The sequence below is a fragment of the Artemia franciscana genome, chromosome 5, assembly GCF_032884065.1.
Source record: "Artemia franciscana chromosome 5, ASM3288406v1, whole genome shotgun sequence".
Classification (NCBI taxonomy): domain Eukaryota; kingdom Metazoa; phylum Arthropoda; class Branchiopoda; order Anostraca; family Artemiidae; genus Artemia; species Artemia franciscana.
The window spans coordinates 17,568,213-17,589,304 of NC_088867.1; the positions used below are offsets into that span (position 1 = coordinate 17,568,213).

Genomic DNA, 21,092 nt, shown 5'->3' on the forward strand with positions numbered 1-21,092 from the left:
CACTAAACATCTTCCACTTCCTGGGAGGGTGTAAAGTGGGAGGCCTTGAATAGATTGGGTTGGAAGAGGACTTTGCGTAGCTGTGTTGGCCTCAGGTGGCTTTGTGCTGCGGTGAATTATTATTATTAGTATTAGTAGTATAACTGTGTATGTATCATGGCTGAAGGGGCTAATCTGAAGTATTTCAACGTTTTGACAGTCGATAGTCACTCTAATTACCACTTTTTTTAGGACACTACCAATACCAAAACGAGGGGTGGTATCTGCAGCTCTCTATATGTCATGGATGGAAACCCTAACAAAAGATATGCCCCCTTTCCTTTTGGTCAGAGGAAATCAGACGTCTGTTCTAACCTTTTATTCATAGAACTATACGGAAGATTGTAAGACTTCCTGAAATAGATAGTCCTAAAGATTGTAAGTTTACAGAACGTAGCTGTATGTGAAACTCGTATTGAACAGAATAGTGAAATAAAAAAAAATACAAAGTATTTATTCATTATTACGCCTTAGATATTTTGATTTGTTATAATATAACCTGTAGCTTACAGTACAATACAAATGTTCAGTCTATTAACTTTTTGTAGAAATTCATTAGTAAGACAGTGCCTTCTTCCAGTGTTGGACTTATTGAACTAAATTTACTGTTTATGAAAAAGAAATTCGTATTACTAAGGCCGATCTTGTGCATTTTGTGGCGATATTTGACATAAAAATACACAATAAAAGAACAGACAAAAATATGACCATTTTTTGAATGGAAACTGTTGAAATTATAATATTAGACTAATAGACATATTAAGAAAAACAAATAGAAATGAATTATAATATTAAAATTCGGATTTATTTTACTGTTTTTGCCAATACTTTGCCGAATTGCGATTCCGATTTCTAGTCTGTGTTGTCTGAAATATTGCAATAGAATAAAAGAATTCCTAAAAAAATAGTTAATAAATACAACTTACTATATTAAAACAGGAATTGACGCTAAAAATAGATATTCAATTGGTTTCAAGTCAATTAAAAATTTGTCGACTTTTAAAAGTAATCTTTATTAGTTGCTTTAATATTGTCTACTTTCAGTGATCTTTTCAAGATATTTCTAGCGCCTATCTTTCTTACTTACAGATTGTGTTTATTAGATTTTGTATATTATTTTATTATTTTTAATCGTTATGGTCTATCAATTGTCCTTTCTATTTGGTTTTTGATGTAAATAATATTAACATGTACATAGAATCAATTGGGTTTTGTTTATGTTTTATAATGCTACATGACTACAAATAATAGTGTTACAAACTGATAGCAAGCTTTTCAGTTAGCACCTCTTTACATCAGCCTGATTTGCGGATAGGGCCTTAGATTGCCTTACTTTCTGAGCGTTCTAGTGAAATATTGTGCCATTATTTGTATTAATTTTGTCCTGCTGATACAGAATAAAATTTAGAAGTTAATTAGTGCCTATTAATTAGTATCTAAAGACTAGACTGTTGGATATGGCGCAGATAAGAAAGAAAAAAAAGCAATGCTATCATTCAAGATTTAATGTGGTATTTCATAGCTTTTTTCCAAATTTTTTCTTGATACTTCGTTTGAAAATTGGTAATTTACGCTACTTTTTTAGTTATACGATTGATCGTACTTGACTTAGAATAACCATGTTGATTAATACTTTCGCTAGAATATATTGAAAATAAAAAGATTATGTTCTTTTTCTTTCTATTTTATTTATATCTTACTTTAAGATAAGGATTTTCGCTCACTCTCCTCAAAATACAACTATTGCTTTTATTTTTCCTAATTTTGTTAATTTTTTAATATTTTTTTATCCCCTCTATTCCCCTCTCTCATTTTCCATCATCAGTATTACTGGTTGGAAAGATTATATATCATTTTATTCAACAAAAGATACACTTTTTGTGGATAATTTACAAAATCAATGTTTCTTTAAAATAAACTTTCTTCCAATCATTTACAAATATCTCAAGATTGCTTAATAATTTCGTTACTAACGGTGATAGTCATAAAAAATTAGCCCAAGAATGGTGCTAATCCACGCATCCAACCAATCCAAAAATATTATGGATATTGTCAAGTATTAGTAAAAAGGTTTTTTTTTACTAAAAATGGTAGTTTGATAAATGTTTATTTTAGTGGGCATTTTGGGACGAATTTGGGCAATACTGCAGCGACTGAACACAAAGTAAAACATTCTATTAAGATATCTCAAAGACTAATGGGTTAGTTAGTTCTGTTTATTAATATTAGTTCATTTACAGAGGCATAGTTCATTTACAGAGGCTTAGTTCAATTTGACTATTGCACAGTCCATATATCAGCCCCCAAAAATAATTTCTGTGTCAAGGACTTGAAAAACACCATAAAATTAAACCGCTTTTGGCAATAGACACTGGCATGGGGATTTAATCAGAATGTATTAGACTTTATTAGATAATATAATTAGACTGATAATTTCTTATCTCTGTCAGACAGTAGGAGGAAACCTGCCCTTCAGTTCGCTGGATCAATTTAAACCCATTCAGGCACATTTCAAACACACTTCTTTTCCCCACATCCTCCCCCAAAGCTGTACCAGAAAATGATCTCTCCCCCTATGCTGAAAAAAATATGTGATTAATGATTCTGTAACTGATGTTTAAAGTTTAATCTCTTGATGGAAATTTATTCCTGTTTGCTACTTTATGCAACATAACACTATGTTCTAAAACTCTTAGGATATCTTTTTTTATCCAGCTTTCTCTATCACGAAGACTTTCTTTAATTTCAGATTTTGTTAGAAATATTTCCAGTCGGAATAGCTGCGTAGATTTTACTGTCACGTTTTTAATTTGGCGATAACAGCTAAGCAATCTTTTTTTGTAATTTTCCATTGTTTGTGCTTTGCTTTATTCCGGCAGGAGATGAAGCTAAGGATGTTGTTTCCTTTTCTTTCTAAGAAAGAAATAATGAAATACCTCTATGCGTCCTTTTAAGTGATTCCATCAACACAAAAGATTATTTCTCACGATAAAAAATATTGCAATTTATATTCACACGATATTAAAACAGATTCTAGGTGAATTCCTCGAAAAACTCCCTCTGGAACCTCCCCCCTCTAGAAACTTCCCACCCCTGGAGAATTTCTTCCTGGGGAAAAATTCCACCCCAACGCGTGGAAAATTGTTCACAGGGGAAATTCCCCCACATGCAAAATTGAGCAGCCGCAGAGAAAGCATGACAAATGGAAAGAATGAAGAAAAGAAGATATTTTAGAACATTTAGTTATATATACAAAAAAAGGCAAACATTATTGTGAAGAATATCACATAGTATTTATTTTTAAATATTTATTTTTTTCTAATCGGTTTCTCGTGTTTTGCAATAGCAGGGTAAAACAAAGGTGAAAGAAAATAATTTTAATATATGAAATTGCTCACAACAGTGGAAGTCAAAATCTGGCTTTTTTTTATAGTAACATGGAGTCAAACTATAGTAACAAGTGAGTACCATGCACATTTGCAATTGACAGAAATCCTTATTCAAAATACGGTCTGAAGTACTTTTGAGAGCCTTTTTAATTAAGAGCTGGCGTTTCCTCCCCTACTATACGAAATAAAGTCTTCGAATTCTTGGCTTTAAAGTTACTCTTTGCTTTCATAATAATAGCGAAGACCAGATATGTTTCTGAAAATCAAGAGATATTGTATATCGATTTCTACCCCCACCCCCTGCCCCTTCCTTAGAGCTAATTTCGTATTTACATGAAGGTTCAATGAGAGTTAGGATGTTTTAGCATTGAAATGCACCATTTCAGGCACCTACCTACCACAATAGCTACAACACGATCAAAGAACACTACTGTAAAGGTTTAAAGCTCTCATCTACAAATTGTTGGTGTACTTTTACCAAAGAAAGATCATGGATGTGTGATTTCTTTCCAGACGTAAAAACAAACCAAATATGAAAAACAATCCTAGGACAGGGGGGCTGGTTGGTATTCCAATCACTTTTGATTTTAAAAAAGAACCTGAACTTTCAATATAAAATCGAATGAGCATCCTTCTAAGTTTCTTTGACCATGAAAGAGATGCTGGAAATGAGGAAGGAGCGGCCACCCACCTATACGGAATAAATTTTACTCTTTTTGGGGTTTTATGTTAATCGTTACTTTCAAAACACCAGCGCAGACCAGATATGTTTCTGGAAATCAAGAGGAAATGAATATCAATTTCTTCCTCCTCTCCCCCCTGTCCCTTCTTTAGATCAAATCCTGTATCTTCCTCTGAAATTTCAATGAGATTTGGGACGTTTAGGCGTTAAAATATAAGCTTTGAGGCATCTGCCTCCCTCTCTAGCCATCAGATCTTTTGACTAGCTTGAAAAAATGAAAATTGAAAATTTTTGACCATTGTTAAGGAGAAAGGCCCATAAAAAGTGCAAGAAGGAGTTTGGTTACCTTAAAGTGTCTCTTCAACTTCCCCTAAACATAAATTGAGAGTACCAGCCTATTACCGTAAGCTGTTACTTAGATATTACTAATATGTCCCTTTTTATAGCCATCAGTAGTATCCTCTTAGGCACTCCAGCTGAGGCCCTGCCCCGGTGTACTATTGGAGTTACAATCCCTTATATTCCCTCTATGATCACTCGCAGAGCCCTTTACCTTTGCACCTGGAGTCAATAGAAGTTGCCAGCTACTCGTATATGGTTTAATGGATACTGCAGTAAACATAGGTGGTGTACCTGGAGCCAAAGGAAGTGACAACCCCTCATATATTGCCCAATGGATATTGCAACACACATAGGGGGTATACTAGTAGCCTTAAGAAGCAGTCAGCCTCTCGTATATTGTCTGTCGTCCACCTGATCTTGCCATTTATATCACAGTTTCCGGAAAGAAGCCTTTGATTACCAAGACTATTGTTGTAGCACTGTAATAGCCTCATGTCATAAAATCCGTATCTCGATGCTCTAATAGAGTGCTCTGGACCATCTGGCGTGCATTATGTCATCATTTTGGGCTTGAGTGTCGGTAAAAAAAAGGAAACTGGTCCAAACTATTTTCAATACTTGAAGTGACCTTGAAGGGATAAGATGTCCACTAAATTAGTTTTGATATGAATTCTAAAATACAGTTGGAAGAGGTTCATAATCTATGCATATTTTTCGTATATTTAGTGGATAGGAACTGTTTTTCATACAATTCGGTATATCAAAGCACATTTACAATCCCTTTCGCTACAGAATTGTTTGTGTTTGTATATCATATATCATCTTTAGTTTAAGAAAAGCGCATCCTTACTAGCCATTCTTACTCTTTTGAAGTCAATCCAATGATTATTTTTAAACCTGCGCCTTCAGAATGTGGCAAAGAGCAATATTAAAACTAAAAAGAGCATAAACACTGTCTTCGTGCAATAGAAATTGGAAGAGGTTCGTAATATACGTATATTTTGTCGTAGGCATAGTGAACGGGGACTGCTTTTCATACAGTCTGATATATCAAAGTGCACTTACAATCCCTTCCCTTACCGAATTGTTTGTGTTTGTATATCATATATCATCTTTAGTTAAGATAACCTCCTTACTAGCCATTCTTGAATTATTGGACTGAATCCAATGATTATTTTTGAACATGGACCTTCAGGGGATAGTAATGCGCAATATCAAAACTAAAAAGAACATTTATCGAATTGTATGTGTTTATATATCATATATATTCATTAGTTTTAAAAACTCCCCTCCCTACTAGCAATTCTTGAATTTTGAATCCAAATCATGGCTGATTTTTGAACCTAGAACTTCAGAGAATGGTGAGAAGCAATACCAAACTAAAAAGAGCATTTATCGAATTGTATGTGTTTGTATATTGTATATCATCATTAGTTTTAGAAACATCCCTCCCTACTAGTCATTCTTGAAGTTTTTAATTCAATCTGTGGATTATTTTGAGTCTGGACCTTCAGGGGATGGTAAAGAGCAATATCAAAACTAAGAACAGTATAAACACTGCCTTTGGGTGGTTTACGGGCTTCGTCCTTGAGGTGAATCTTATTTATTTTTGATTCCAAATATTTTTCATTTTGAACATTTCTTTTGAACTTCAGAATTTCTTTTAACTTAGATTTTTTGGAACTTAAAGTTTTTTTAACTTAGAAAGTGATATTTTTGCGGAATTTTTTGTTATTTTGGAGCTTTTGGTATTTTAGAAATATGAAATGAAAATGATATATTAATGTTAGTGGCGATGTTTGTAATTAAATTTTCTTAGAACTTAAAAATTCTCCCATCCTGTTTTTGGAACTTAGAAACTTGTATTTGATTTTGAGAAATTTGAATATAAATGAATATTAGACGCTTATCTTTAATTCTGGGCGTAATTTATCGAGCCAATTTGGAAGCAGAGACTGTCACAAAATGGTGATGGTGGTAACAAGATTGATATCTCCATGCCGTCAAAGAGGCTGTTGGCTCATTGATTTAATTGAGGCGATAATGTCTCTAAGTGAACCCTAAGCGGTAACACAATATGAAGTTATTTTGTAGATAAGTGGTCGTGAAAGACGGGGTTGGATGATCCTTGGCCTTCTACCAGTCTCGTGATGGCGTTTTGGGGCAAGTTCTTCAGCTACCCTAGATAAAAGTTCACCATCAAGACCGAGATTAGTTGTTAGGGTATCTATATCAATGCTGAAGGGAGCCAGAGTATCATCCTTTCCAAATCAGTCTTTCAAAATACTATCTACCTGTTCTAGTTCAATGATACTGCCAGTTCCCTCTGCTGGTATTTCATCAGGAACCTGGAAAATGTACGAGAAGCTATTTTATTTTTCAAAGTAGTTATGATTTTATGCTGAAAAAGGCTATTTTAATAACCTCTGTTTTCAGATCATTTTAAAACTTATGCATGATAATTTTTTAAATATCACACACACACAGACCTATACACACACACACACACACACACACACACACACACACACACACACACACACACACACACACACACACACACACACACACACACACACACACACACACACACACACACACACACACACACACACACACACACACACACACACACACACACACACACACACACACACACACACACACACACACACACACACACACACACACACACACACACACACACACACACACACACACACACACACACACACACACACACACACACACACACACACACACACACACACACACACACACACACACACACACACACACACACACACACACACACACACACACACACACACACACACACACACACACACACACACACACACACACACACACACACACACACACACACACACACACACACACACACACACACACACACACACACACACACACACACACACACACACACACACACACACACACACACACACACACACACACACACACACACACACACACACACACACACACACACACACACACACACACACACACACACACACACACACACACACACACACACACACACACACACACACACACACACACACACACACACACACACACACACACACACACACACACACACACACACACACACACACACACACACACACACACACACACACACACACACACACACACACACACACACACACACACACACACACACACACACACACACACACACACACACACACACACACACACACACACACACACACACACACACACACACACACACACACACACACACACACACACACACACACACACACACACACACACACACACACACACACACACACACACACACACACACACACACACACACACACACACACACACACACACACACACACACACACACACACACACACACACACACACACACACACACACACACACACACACACACACACACACACACACACACACACACACACACACACACACACACACACACACACACACACACACACACACACACACACACACACACACACACACACACACACACACACACACACACACACACACACACACACACACACACACACACACACACACACACACACACACACACACACACACACACACACACACACACACACACACACACACACACACACACACACACACACACACACACACACACACACACACACACACACACACACACACACACACACACACACACACACACACACACACACACACACACACACACACACACACACACACACGACATGCAATTCCCGTGACACCCCTTATTTTGCCAGAGTTTTAATTACAAACTCTATCTTGCACAATGTAAATGTTTATAGGGCTAAGTTTGGGGATCCATTGAATTCACTAATGACAGGTAGCATCATGACGGATCCGATAGATACAGTGCACTCCTATGTTGGCAAGATTTGAGCCCTTCCGAAAGAATTACTTGGGAGGGGTGGGAGATATGTCTTTAAGACATCCATATTTAGATGAAAAGTCGGATGAGGTGTATTAGCATTATGTGAAGACTGAAATGCTACCACTTCATTCAGACTTAATTTTGAGGGTGTATTTATGGTTTGTGTAGACAGTACTGTGACAAAATTGGATAATTATAGCTAGAGGGGTAGATGGGTGGTGGCTTTATATATTGAGGGTTTAGATGTTAATATGGGCAAACTTAAAAACAGTTTTATTTTAAGAAGTGGAAGTGGGGAGGGGGTATACAATATAACGACGATTTAAAGTTGTGTAAAGGTGTGCAACGCTTTCCTTTTGACACAAGTCTTCAGTGCCTCAAATAGAAATTCCTTATGGTAGCTCACAAATCCCTGCAAAAGGATACTAGTAAGACCTTTGTGGATGGCTTGGCAGTTAATGAGGGCCCAAAATTCTCTAAAGTAGATTTTAATTGTTTAAATGGTCAGTATCCAGTAGCACTTAAAGAAATAAATATTTTTGATAGGGCTAATGATCATTAAAAGATTAACATTGCTGTTTTACAAAATGTTAGAGAGTTTGACCAAGGTTAGCACAAAGATAAAAAGAGGATAATCTATCCAGTGAGGTCTCTCTCCATTGAATCGGTGAAAACCTTGGTATGGCTTCTTTACATGCCTGCCAGTAAACCCGAATCAATCGGATATATTTTTCCAATAAAAGATCTTAGTCGGGTTTTAAATCAAGGGACGAAGGAGTGTTCACTTCATTATTGTCCCATGCGTCTTTCTGAATTCTATATGGAAGAAAAACTAAAAAATCATTTGGGGCACTGCATGCGTCATTGATATGTTTTAGAGACATCAGGTTGGGAGGATTGTGTAGAATTGCATAGGTGCAGCCATGATAGCACTTATTAAAACAGCAAATTAGTCAATTTGACGGCTGCGCATTATATCCTATCCAATGACCCTATCATTAGAGGATGAGTTGGGCATTAAAAATAAAGGATGGGGATGTTTTGTAAGGGGAAATTTGTTGAGGGTAGTGGGGAAAGAGGGATATAATTCTGCAACCTTGGTCAGTTGAGAAATCTAATTCTATTGGGGAGATTAACTTTCATGTAATGGCACGTCAATCACAAAAATTTAAACGTTGAACAACTATTTTTTCTACCTGTTTATATACACAATTCCTGCTTTGACTTGAAATTCATATTACCAGCGTGTGCACGTTTGCAAAAATGTTAAGTTGTAAATTGTGCATGTATAGATGACTCGTTTTCATATAATATAATGCCCAAATCATCCGAGAAGCTGCTACTCTTAAAATGAAACAATAGATAATGTTAATACGTGCTTAAATAAAATCGATTTTTTAGACTCTCATCGTTTTTTCCCAAGTCCTTAAGCCAATTTACTCAAGTAGAGAAAAGCGACGATTTTAGTTGTTGCCCTCTCCTTAAGCAGTGCTTTGCAGATGATGAAATTTATCATTTATTAACGTGTAAGGGCTTACATCCCTATGAGTACTACAACTCTACCTTGAGGCTTCATGAGGATAAACTGCCGTCCATAAAAATCGCACTTTACAATCGTTAATGCACCACTGCTGACTATGAACCTGCTAAGAGGGTTTGGACTAAGAGACGGAGTAACAATGGGGAGGATCATCGGGATGTAAAAATAGAGAGGGTGTAAAAATTAATGTATTGCCATTGTCAGATATTGTATGTAAAAACACGGTTAAAATCTATGAGGAATTTTGGATGGATTTGGGTTGTTATTTTTCAACTCCTCATCTGGTGATGGACTTAATTCTTAGAATCAGTAAAGAGGAAATAGAATTGATCACCGACGTGGATCAGCATCTATTTGTAGAGAGATCAATGAAGGGAGGGTATGTTTTCCATGGACATTATGCGATGTTTCTAAGAAATGCCCCATTACCGGAAGCTGAAATAACGCTATGTGTGTCGTAAGAATGGTAGGAGTACTGTCTGCTCAGATCATAAGGTAGCCTGGGGGGTACTGGCCGCTCGGATTCGAAGGGCCTATTCAACTCCCATTGTTTACGAATAGTATTTGTGTTCGGGAAGTATGCATAAATTCGCGGGTGGGGGATGCAAACATTTTGCTTGGGTTTTCCACGGGGGAATTTTCCATGGGGAAGGAAGTTTCCAGGGAGTTAACTTGTCAGGGGAAACTATACACCAGAATTGCCAGAATTCTTAAACAAGATTATTATTAAACGTCTTGCTTTCTCTTTCTTGTCTCAATTTTACGCGTGGAGCGGTTAAGAATAGTTGTCCAGGCCATAATTGAATTGTCTATAGAGAATTTTTGTGGGAAGGGGGATTTCTCTGTGGAGGCGGGGTCAGATTTCCAGGCTTTATTTAAAGAACAACCAGAAATTAGACAAAAAACAAGTTTTTTCAACTGAAAGTAAGGAGCAATATTAAAACTTCAAAAGAACAGAAATTTTTACGTATATGAAGGAGGATGCCATTTCCTTAACACCCCACTCTTTATGCTAAAGTTTGAATTATGTCCCAAATATACAAGAATGACTATTGAAACAGAATGTCCGTTTAATTAGAACAATAAGAAGCTTTTTTGAAAGTGCTAAAAAAGTTTAGCGTAAAGAGTGTGGCATTGAGGAGGGAGAATCCCCCTTCATATACGTAATAATTTCTGTTAGTTATAATTTATAATATTGCTCCTTACTTTCAGATGAAAAAAACTTGTAATACAAAAACATGCAAAAAAGTACTCCTCTTTGTTTTGGGCTTAATGTCTCTGTTGACTTTGTTTTTTAATAAATCTTCCTTTTTAATGGCATCAGGTGAAATGGCTACTTTGGGTAGTATTTTAGGCCTTGAGGTAAGCTGCAAGAACAAGAAAAATAAAAATTAATTTATATACGAATATCGGTACTAAACATGAAGATTTAAAATATCGAAAACGAATAATATTACGCGTGTAGGTCTAGCCTACTTATAAATTGTAAGATTCATTAGTGGGCAACTTAAAAATTGTGCTTCAAATAAAATTAATTTTCATACGACTATGTCATTCCTCTTTCTCTCCCCCTAGAAACAAAAATGCTAAACAATAGTCCACACCACCACACTATTTTTTATTATAATAAGGTAAAAGCTTAATGGCACTTCCAAACCCATAAAGATCGTCAATCTTTACACAGAAGCACATCCATCTTTTCTTAGAAAATTTCTAAGTGTTCGGAAACATAATTCCAGGACAGAAGGTCCATAAAGACCACTTAGGAATGATATATATATTCTTGTTGGAATTTTCTACGGTTATTTTTGTTTCATAGCTATTTAGATTACATTAGTGACTTCTGATAGTTTAAGTCGTCAAGATTGGTCGCTATTTAATAAAAGAAATGTGTGGTGAGAATAAGAAAGTGTAATTCTTCTACTAAATTATTAGGCTTAGGGAACACGTCAGAAAAGTCTTTTGATATAAATCTTTAGAGGACATTCTAAATCTGATGTATTTAAATCTGATAGATTTTTCAAGTCTGTAAATTTGGAGCTTCAGAGACATAGAGAGATACGTAGATAAAAATAAAAGTGGTATAATTACAGCGAGAGAAGGAGAGAAATAGGGAGTGATGGATAGATAGATAGAGATAGAGGAAGAGAGAGAAGAAGAGAGAAGGAGGGAGGGAGAGAAAGAGAGAAAAAAAAGAGAGAGAGAGACGGACTGAGAGGAGTCAATAGGCAAATTGACAGACAGACAGACACAGGGCAAGAGGAAGAATAAGATCGAGAAATACGTACTGACTCAGGATGATATTGAATGCTTTTTTTCACAAGTAAAAAGCTATTTTTATAATAATCAAAAAACCAGTAATTTTGATATAAATTATTTTTACTTGATAAACCCATAACACATCCTTTCTGTCTGTTTTATTATCCTTGGCTCTATGGCAGCCTAAACCTTAACCATTGTAAATATGTTTTGTGTCTTTTTTTTACAAAATATTAAAAATAAAATTTTTCTTCCCATGCTTCTTTTTTGGTAGGAAGATTATAAGACAGAGCTCTTTCTGATAATTAATCATTAAGGCCTTATTTTGGCTACTTGGCCCAGTGGCTGCAGTAAAGTAATTGTAATGTGAATGTGACAAGTAAGTGTGACAAGTGTTTACGTAGTAACCCGTATAGTTTATATATGAGCTCTGTTTTTGCTGTAGATAGTTGGATACATTTGAGAGTAATTGTTAGGTCCTTTGCTTCTATTAAAAAAAAAAAAAAAAAAAAAAAGATTCAACTGAAAGTAGGCCTAAGGAGAAATATTAAAACTTAAAGCAAACAGAAATCTTTTGTATATGGGGTTGATTCCCTCCTGAGCCCCTCACTCCTTACACTAAATTTTTTAGTGCTTTAAATATTTCTCTTTCCAATTAAACGACACATGCGTTTAAGGAGTCCTTCTTAAAGGATTGGGACAAAACCTAAAACTTCTGTATAAGGAAAGAAAGATTGAGGAGGGGGCAACCCAAACATATATGGAATAATTTCTGCTTGCTTTGAGTTTTAATGTTGCTCCTTGCTTTCAGATTAAAAAACATCTTTTTGTAAATTTAATTTGTAGTCATTTTTCAAATCATGCTAAGAAACTATCTCTAGACGATTTCTCATCCCAGAAAAATACATCTTTCAGAAAATACAACAAACTCCCCCCCAAAAATTCTGTATATTTCCCAATACAAATGCTAAATGTAAACACTTGGAAAATTGCACAGCTTACAGCCCTTTCCCCTGAGGCAGTGGGGGGTCATATCATCCTCAGAATCATAGTTACTGAACAAAATGGCAATCTCAAAGTTTTGGTCAGATGTCTTTGGAGGAAAAAAGAGCGTGCGAGAGGGGCTAGTTGTACTCCATTTTTTTGTTCACTTAAAAGGGAACTAGAACCTTTAGTATCTGCTTGATATGCCCTCTAATGACCTTCTACGACTGTTGGTTCAAAACGATCTTCCCCCGGAAAGAAAACAAACAAACACACATCCTTGGTATTTCTTCAGGCAAAAGAAAAATCCCTCAGTTTTATATAGTAGAGCTTTCTTGATGTGCCTTTTTTTATTTAGAAAGACAGCCAAAATTCAAGAATTCAAATAGAGGGTAGTTGAAGTATCCGCGATGGAAAAGCTATACCTTATACTACGATGGATTTCTAATAACTAAAATAAAATAAAAACATTTCACTAGTTACGATCACCTACTTCCTTAAAATATTGACTGTCTTCAGTGTTGAACGACCCTGTTGTCCTATGTTGCACACATTGTACGGTGTTTAAGGTAAGCAAGAAGCAGTGGTTTCAGCTTTAACTGCTTTATCCTTGCCGTAAGCATTAATATGACTAGCGGTGCGTGAAGTTGAAAGAATGCTTCTCGCTATTGGGACGACTATTCCAACCCAACTTTTCCTAAAAAATTAAAATTGTGTTCTGGGAATCAACTTGTACAAAATAGCTGAAAATCACTTACTCAGCTGAAGTTTTTATAGCATAAATATCCTTAAAGGATGTTGGAAGTTGAAAAATCACTTTTTCATCCGTTTTTTAAGGGCATAAAGTATCTTCTTTTCTTGTAAAGTGTATACTGGAGAAACAATTTGGCGCAAATCCGCCAATACGAGAAAACGTAGGACAAAGAAAACGAAAGATACAATAATTTGGTTTCGTGGACCTTTATTTGGACTTTGTGTTCTTTTTACCCTTTTAAGAACAGTTGAAGAGATTACTTGTTTATATTTTTTTCACTGTCAGTTAATCATTTTTAATGAATTGCTATTCTTTATTTTGCTACGTTTTTTCACAATATCATGCTTAGCGTGTGTAGTCTCAGAACTTATTCATCTCAAATTTTCTATTCAGTTTGAAGCATCTTTTACTTTCATGTAAATATATATATATATATATATATATATATATATATATATATATATATATATATATATATATATATATATATATATATATATATATATATATATATATATATATATATATATATATATATATACTTTATTTTGTTTTATTTCTACTAACTCAACCAGTTTAAATGCAGTTCAATCCCTTGTACTAGGTAGATATCGAACTAAATAAGAAAATCCAAGTGAATTCCTTCTCTAGAAAGTCATTGCAGGCTACTCTCGAAAGGTCTAAATATCAATGAACATATCTGTCATATGAAATAGAATAATAAACACGCATAATCATTCAAAGACTGGTGCCCTGATGAAATTTGGTATATTGTTAAATTTTTTCTTTTAAAACTTTTAAAACTAAGTATTTTGGTTGAGTTTCAAAGTCGTGACACAAAGCCAACTGGCCAACTAGGCCCCCTCCCACGCCTATTTTCCCTAAAGTTATCTGATCAAAATTTTAAGATAGCCCTTTTGCTCAGTATTTTGAAAGATCAAATAACTATGTCGTTAGGTGTAAAATGAACCCCCACAGTCATTAAGGAGAAGCCTGTAAGTTTTGAAATTTTCCCATTGTTTACGTATAGTATTTGCTAGTGGGAAGTATACAGACATTTTACGAAGAAGCAGATCGGGGGGAGGGGTTTGTTCTCGGGGTGGATTTCTATGGGGAGAATTTCTTGGGGAGGGAAATTTCTAAAGGGTGAGTTTCCCTGGCGAAACGTTACACTGGGGGGATTTGACGGAAATACTCTACGAAATTCTTTTAATTGTCTTACATTCTCTTTGCCAAATTTTACATGTGAAGATGTTCTGGGGAAATTAACCAGGGGCTGCTTTCCGCGTGTTTAAATCTCCAGGAAATAATTCCCACGGAAGGGGGTATTTCTTAAGTGATTGAAAAACCAATAAGAATAAGTCTTATTCAAATGAAAGAATACTAAGAAGAATTTTTCAGGTTGAATCGTCTGCAAACAATTTTACAGGGATGAGGCATTCTCAGCGAAGATTGAACTGTCTAGAAGAAATTTGACAGAGGGGGGGGGGGTATATTTTACGTTGGATGAAATTTCCACAGAGGAGCATTATGTGAGGGAGAGGGGTATATTTCATAGAGGGTGAGCAAGATTTACCGGCATTATTTGAAAAACGAACAGAAATTACTCCATATATGAAGGATTGTCCCCTTTTCAATACTTTGCTCTTTACGCTAAAGTTTGATTTTTTGTCCCAATTTTTTAAGAGTGGCTACTGAAACACGGAGGCCGTTTAATTAGAATAGGAAGCTCTTTAAAAGTGCTAATAGCTTTAACGTAAAGAACAAGGTACTGAAGAGGGGACAGGCCTTCATACACGGAATAAATCTACCAAAATTAATATGCCAATTTCAATTTTTTTTCATGGACTGGGAACCAAGTTTGAAATTGAACTAGTTGAAAAACATTCAGAAATTAAACAAAAAGTAAGGTGCATCATTAAAATAAAAAGCGAACAGAAATTATTCCGTACATTAAAGGACTGTCCCCTCCTCAATACCTCGCAATTAACGCTAAATTTTAACTCTTTATCAATACTCTATGTTTTAAAACAATAAAAACTTTAGTGCAAAGAGCGTGGCGTAGAGGAGGGGACAGCCCCTTTCATATGCATAATAATTTCTGTTCGTTTGAAACTTTAATGTCGCTCCTTATTTTCAGTTGAAAAAACTGTTTTTTTTATTTAATAGCCTTACAGGATTGGCTAAGTCTTGCAACAGTTCACAACTACATAAAGAAGGTATGCTAAAGTCCCAATAGACTTTTCAGACAGGTCGTGTTAACAAACTGAGTAAGGAGCTATACAGCTCAATAGTAACCGATACTCTGATAGACAGAGTCTTGTTAGAACAAGTGGTAACCGAAATTTTAGAAACAGAGTATTGTTAGTAATACTTAAAAAGAATCGAATTTTAATGCTTATTCAAAATACGTAAAATTCATCATATTTAATATAACCCATCAAAGTTACGACACTGAGAAAATTTGCCCAAATTTTGAAAAAGGGGAGAAATGCCCCTAACAGATAAAGTGATCTCAGTGAAAATGACAACATCGGATTCAGCATACCATAGAACCCTACTGTAAAGGTTTTACGCTGCTATGTAAAAAAATGTGGAATTTTGTATTTTTTGCCAGAAAAGAGATCACGGATGCGTGTTTATTTGTTTTTTTTTTGTTTTGGAGGATTAAGAGAGGGTTTATTTGATCGGAAATCAAAAGTTTTGGCTCTCCTTTAAAGAGCTCAAAAATATTGGAAGGCAGCAGCTAGCCCCTCTCCCACAATCATTTTTTACCAAAGTCGTCCGATCAAAATTTTTAGATAGCCATTTTTCTCATTATTCTAAATTCTAATAATTATGTCTTTGAGGGTGACGTGACCCAACATTCTCCGGGGGAAAGTCTGCAAGCGATGAACTTTGCCCATTGTTTATATATAGTATTGGTTTGTGGGAACTATACAGACATTTTTGAGGTGAGATTTTTGTTTCGGAGGTGGGAGGGTTTCTTGTTACGTGAGTGGTTCTTTCCATGGGAGAATTTCTCGTGGGGTAAGAAAATTTTCCATGAAGGGGGAGCCGGATTTTCATAAATAAATAAAAAAAAAGTTTTTTCAACTGAAAGTAAGACACAACATTAAATTTGACATAAAAACAAAAAAAAAACAGAAATTATTACGTATATAAATGGTGTTGCCCCCTTCTCAACACCTTGCTCTTTCCGCTAAAGTTTGAGTTTTGTCCTAATCAAACAGTTCGTGGTAACGAACTGCAGTAAGGAGCGACCCGGCTCAATAGTAATCGAAACTGTAAAAAAGCGGAATTTTTATACCAAGAGGTCCATCAAAAGAATTACATTTTAATGCTGATTTTAAATATATAAGTTTCGTCAAGATTAGTCTTATTCATCAAAAGTTACCTGCCTGAGAAAATTTGCCTTATTTTAGAAAATAGAGGGAAACAACCCTTAAAATTCATAGAATCTTAACAAAATCACACCATCAGATTCAGTGTATCAGAGAACCCTACTGTAAAAGTTTTAAGCTCCTTTTTATAAAAATATGGCATTTTGTATTTTTTGCCAGAAGACAGATCACGGATGCGTGTTTATTTGTCTTTTTTTCTTTTTCCGAGGGGGGATCGTATCGACTCAGTGGTCCTAGAATGTTGCGAGATGGCTCATTCTAACGGAAATTAAAAGTTCTAGTGCCCTTTTTAAGTTACCAAAAAAATTGGAGGGCACCTAAGCCCCTTCCCACGCATATTTTTTCCCCAAAGTCGCCGGATCAAAATTTTGAGATAGCCGTCCTTTTCAACTTAGTCGAAAACCTAATAAATGTGTCTTTCGGGACGATTTGATCCCCCAAGGTCTCCGGGGGAGGGGCTGCGAGTTACAAAATTTGACCATCGTTATTATGGTTACTATGAAGTGTACAGACGTTTTCAGGGCGACGTTTTCGATTTAGGGTGGGAGTGGGTCGGGGGAGGGGGTTACATGGGAGGATCTTTCCATTGAGGAGTTTATTAAGAGGGAAGAGAATTTCCGTGAAGGGGGCGCAGGATTTTCTAGCATTATTTAAAGAAAACAATGAGAAAATAAATAAGAATGATTTTCACCTGGAAGTAATGAATAGCATTAAAACTTAAAACGAGCATAAAATATTACGTATATAAGAGGGTCCATTTCCTCCACAATATATTGCTCTTTATGCTTAAGTATTTTCAGTAATTTCAACTATTTATTCTACGGCCTTTGTGATTCAGGTGTCATTCTTAAAGATTTGGGATAAAATTCAAGCTATAGTGTAAAGAGCGAGGTATTGACGAGGGGGTTAACGCCCTCATATCGTAATATAAATACACAAATATAGAAGTTCGTTACGTAAGTTAATTCATAAGGTACGTATGTTTATTACTAACAAAAACGTTCGTACAAAAAATAAGAAAATCTATTTGCATTTTTAAGTAACCAAAAATTGGAGGGTAGCTAGGCCTCCTCCCCCACCCTTTTTTTATCAAAATCATCCGATCAAAACTATGAGAAAGCCATTTAGCAAAAAAAATGCAAATTTCGTTTTAATTATTCATGTGTGGTGAGCCAAAATCAAAACATGCATTAATTCAAAAACGTTCAGAAATTAAATAAAAAAACCTGCTTTTTTTTAACTGCAAGTAAGGAGCGATATTAAAACTTAAAAAGAACAGAAATTATTCCTATATAAAAGAGGTTGCCCCTTTGCAACGCCTCACTCTTTAAGCTAAAGTTCTTTTTATTGTTATAAAAAGCAGAGTTGTGACAGGGTCAAACTTTGGCGTAAAGAGGGAGGCGTCGCGGAGGGGACAACCTCTTTCATATACGGAGTAATTTCTGTTCAGTTTAAGTTTTAATGTCGCTCCTTACATGCAGTTAAAAAAAACATGTTTTTTTATTTAATTCTTTAAGAATCGAGTTTTGATGCTCATTCAAAATACATAAATTTCATAAAATTTATTGTTACCCATCAAAAGTTATAAGCATGAGAAAATTTGTTCTATTTTTGAAAAAGAAAGGAAACATACACAAAAGATCAAGTGATTTCAATGAAAATGACACCGTCAGATTCAGCATACCAGAGAACCCTACTGTAAAGGTATTACGCTTCTATATAAAAACTGTGTAATTTCGCATTTTTTGCCTGAAGAAAATTCACGGATTAGCCTTCGTGTTCATTTGCTTTTTTTCCAGGGGTGATCGTATCAAGCTAGTCATCGTAGAAGACGGAGAGAGGGATCATTTGGTCGCAAATCAAAAGTACTAGGGCCCTTTTCAAGTGATCAAAAATATCGGAGCCGAATTTTCTTCCAGCTTCCCCTTCCGGAAGCCGGAAGGAGGAACTGGATTGCTTAGAAATTATTTGAAAAACGATCAGAAATTAAATAAAAAGAACAAGTTCTTAACCTGAAAGTAAGGAGCTACATTAAAACCTAAAACGAACAGAAATTATTACGTATATGAGGAGGGTCGCCCTCTTCTCAATACCTCGCTCTTTACGCAAAATTTGTTTTCATTACTTTTAAAAGAGCTAAACTTTAGCGTAAAGGGCGAGATAGTTAGGAGAGGGCGATCCTCCTTATATATGTAATAATTTCTGTTTTTTAGATTTTAATGTTGCTCCTTACTTTCAATTGAAAAAACTTTTTATTTATTTAATCCTTAACTAGACAGAAGTCATCTATAAAATTTCCTTCTGGTGCACAATCTAGGGAGAAGGCACTAACACAAACAATAGGTAGTAAAAAAGTTTTTTTTTTGTTTTTTTTTGTAACATAGTGGAACTCAAACTTCCGATGAGTATTTTGACCCTATCTCCAGGTGCAGTCTTCAGTAAAATACGAATGAATATATATTTAAAAAGTTAAATTTCAATACGATCTTTAAAACAAACAAATACAACGTAGAAACAATAGGGAAAGTTTTTTCAAGACAATGGAAATTATTTATGTAGATATTTCGGCCCTATGTCCAAGGGCCGTCTTCAGCACAATACAATACTATATATATATATAAAAGAACTTACATCAAATTATGAGAATTAAAACTGAATATAAAAACACTTATTAAAACAATTTTTTTTAAAAAAATATAGCCCTAGCATCCTTACTTCAGCGAAGTTCAACCAGGACTGGCGAAAAGAATGAAATGAAGAAATATAAACTCATTCAAACTAAAGAGAATAAAATGATTAGATGCAATTTCTTAAAGCTAATCTTGCTTGTTTAGCAGCCTGTCTCAAAGGCCTTTTCGTAGTTGGTTCAGTACTATTATAAATTGGTTTAGTAAAATATTTTGTTAGATCATTTTTAATTAAATTTGAGTATAAAGAATTTAGTGAGTATTCCCCCAAGTCCCTGTTCAAAGAAATATTTTTATTTATTTTGAGATTAATTTCAATTGATTCTCGAACCACCTGTTTTATTCCCAAATCATTACTAATGAGTGAAGAGTTTTCAAAAAGTATCATGTGGGACGGATTATTAAATATATGCCAACCTAGAGCAGAATCAAAGGAATTGTTGGAACCATTTGAAATTAAGGCCTTGTCTATGTCATTTTTATGCTGTTGTAACCTTTTGTCTAGATTCTGATGGGTCCTGCCGACATAGTATTTTCCGCAATCACAGGGTATTTGATAGACCCCTCTTTGGCGAGTAACTGGGGTCTTATCTTTACCCGAATTTAAGAAATTGATGATTTTAAAATTATTAGTAAAAACTACGTACAGATTATTTTTTGTGCAAATATTTTTTAATTTTGTTGTAATCTTTGGGATATACGGAAGATAGACAATATTTGAGGGCTTATCAATAGCCTCACATTGTGAAGTATCTTCTTCGATTTTACAAGAATGTCTTTTTATTCTACGGCTAATTATTTTATTTACAAAAGGAATGGGGTATCCATTACCAAAAAGAATATCTCTGATAAAATTTATTTCTGCATTTATATATGAATGGGAGCAAATATTTAGGGCACGATCAATGAGGGAAATTACAACTGCTCTTTTAACTTGTGGGGGGTGATTTGAATTAAAGTGAAGATATCTATTGTTTTGTGTTGGCTTTCGATATATAGTAAAATCAAGTTCATCAGCATTACGAATAATTAATACATCTAAAAACGGTAGTTTATTTTC

The 21,092-nt window shown here is 35.1% G+C and overlaps 1 protein-coding gene across 2 annotated transcripts in view; it reads left to right on the top strand.

The window, feature by feature from the left end:
* LOC136027040 (bumetanide-sensitive sodium-(potassium)-chloride cotransporter-like) overlaps window positions 1–1,454 on the top strand; it is a 167,758-nt gene extending 166,304 nt beyond the window's left edge. Inside the window, exon 20 of one of the 2 annotated variants that reach the window (XM_065703961.1) lies at window positions 232–1,454. In XM_065703961.1, the coding sequence (XP_065560033.1) occupies window positions 232–367 (136 nt within the window). In that variant the 3' untranslated portion in view covers window positions 368–1,454. The remainder of the gene's footprint in view (window positions 1–231) is intronic. The other variant, XM_065703962.1, reaches the window with a different exon arrangement.
* The last annotated feature ends 19,638 nt before the right edge of the window (window positions 1,455–21,092 follow it).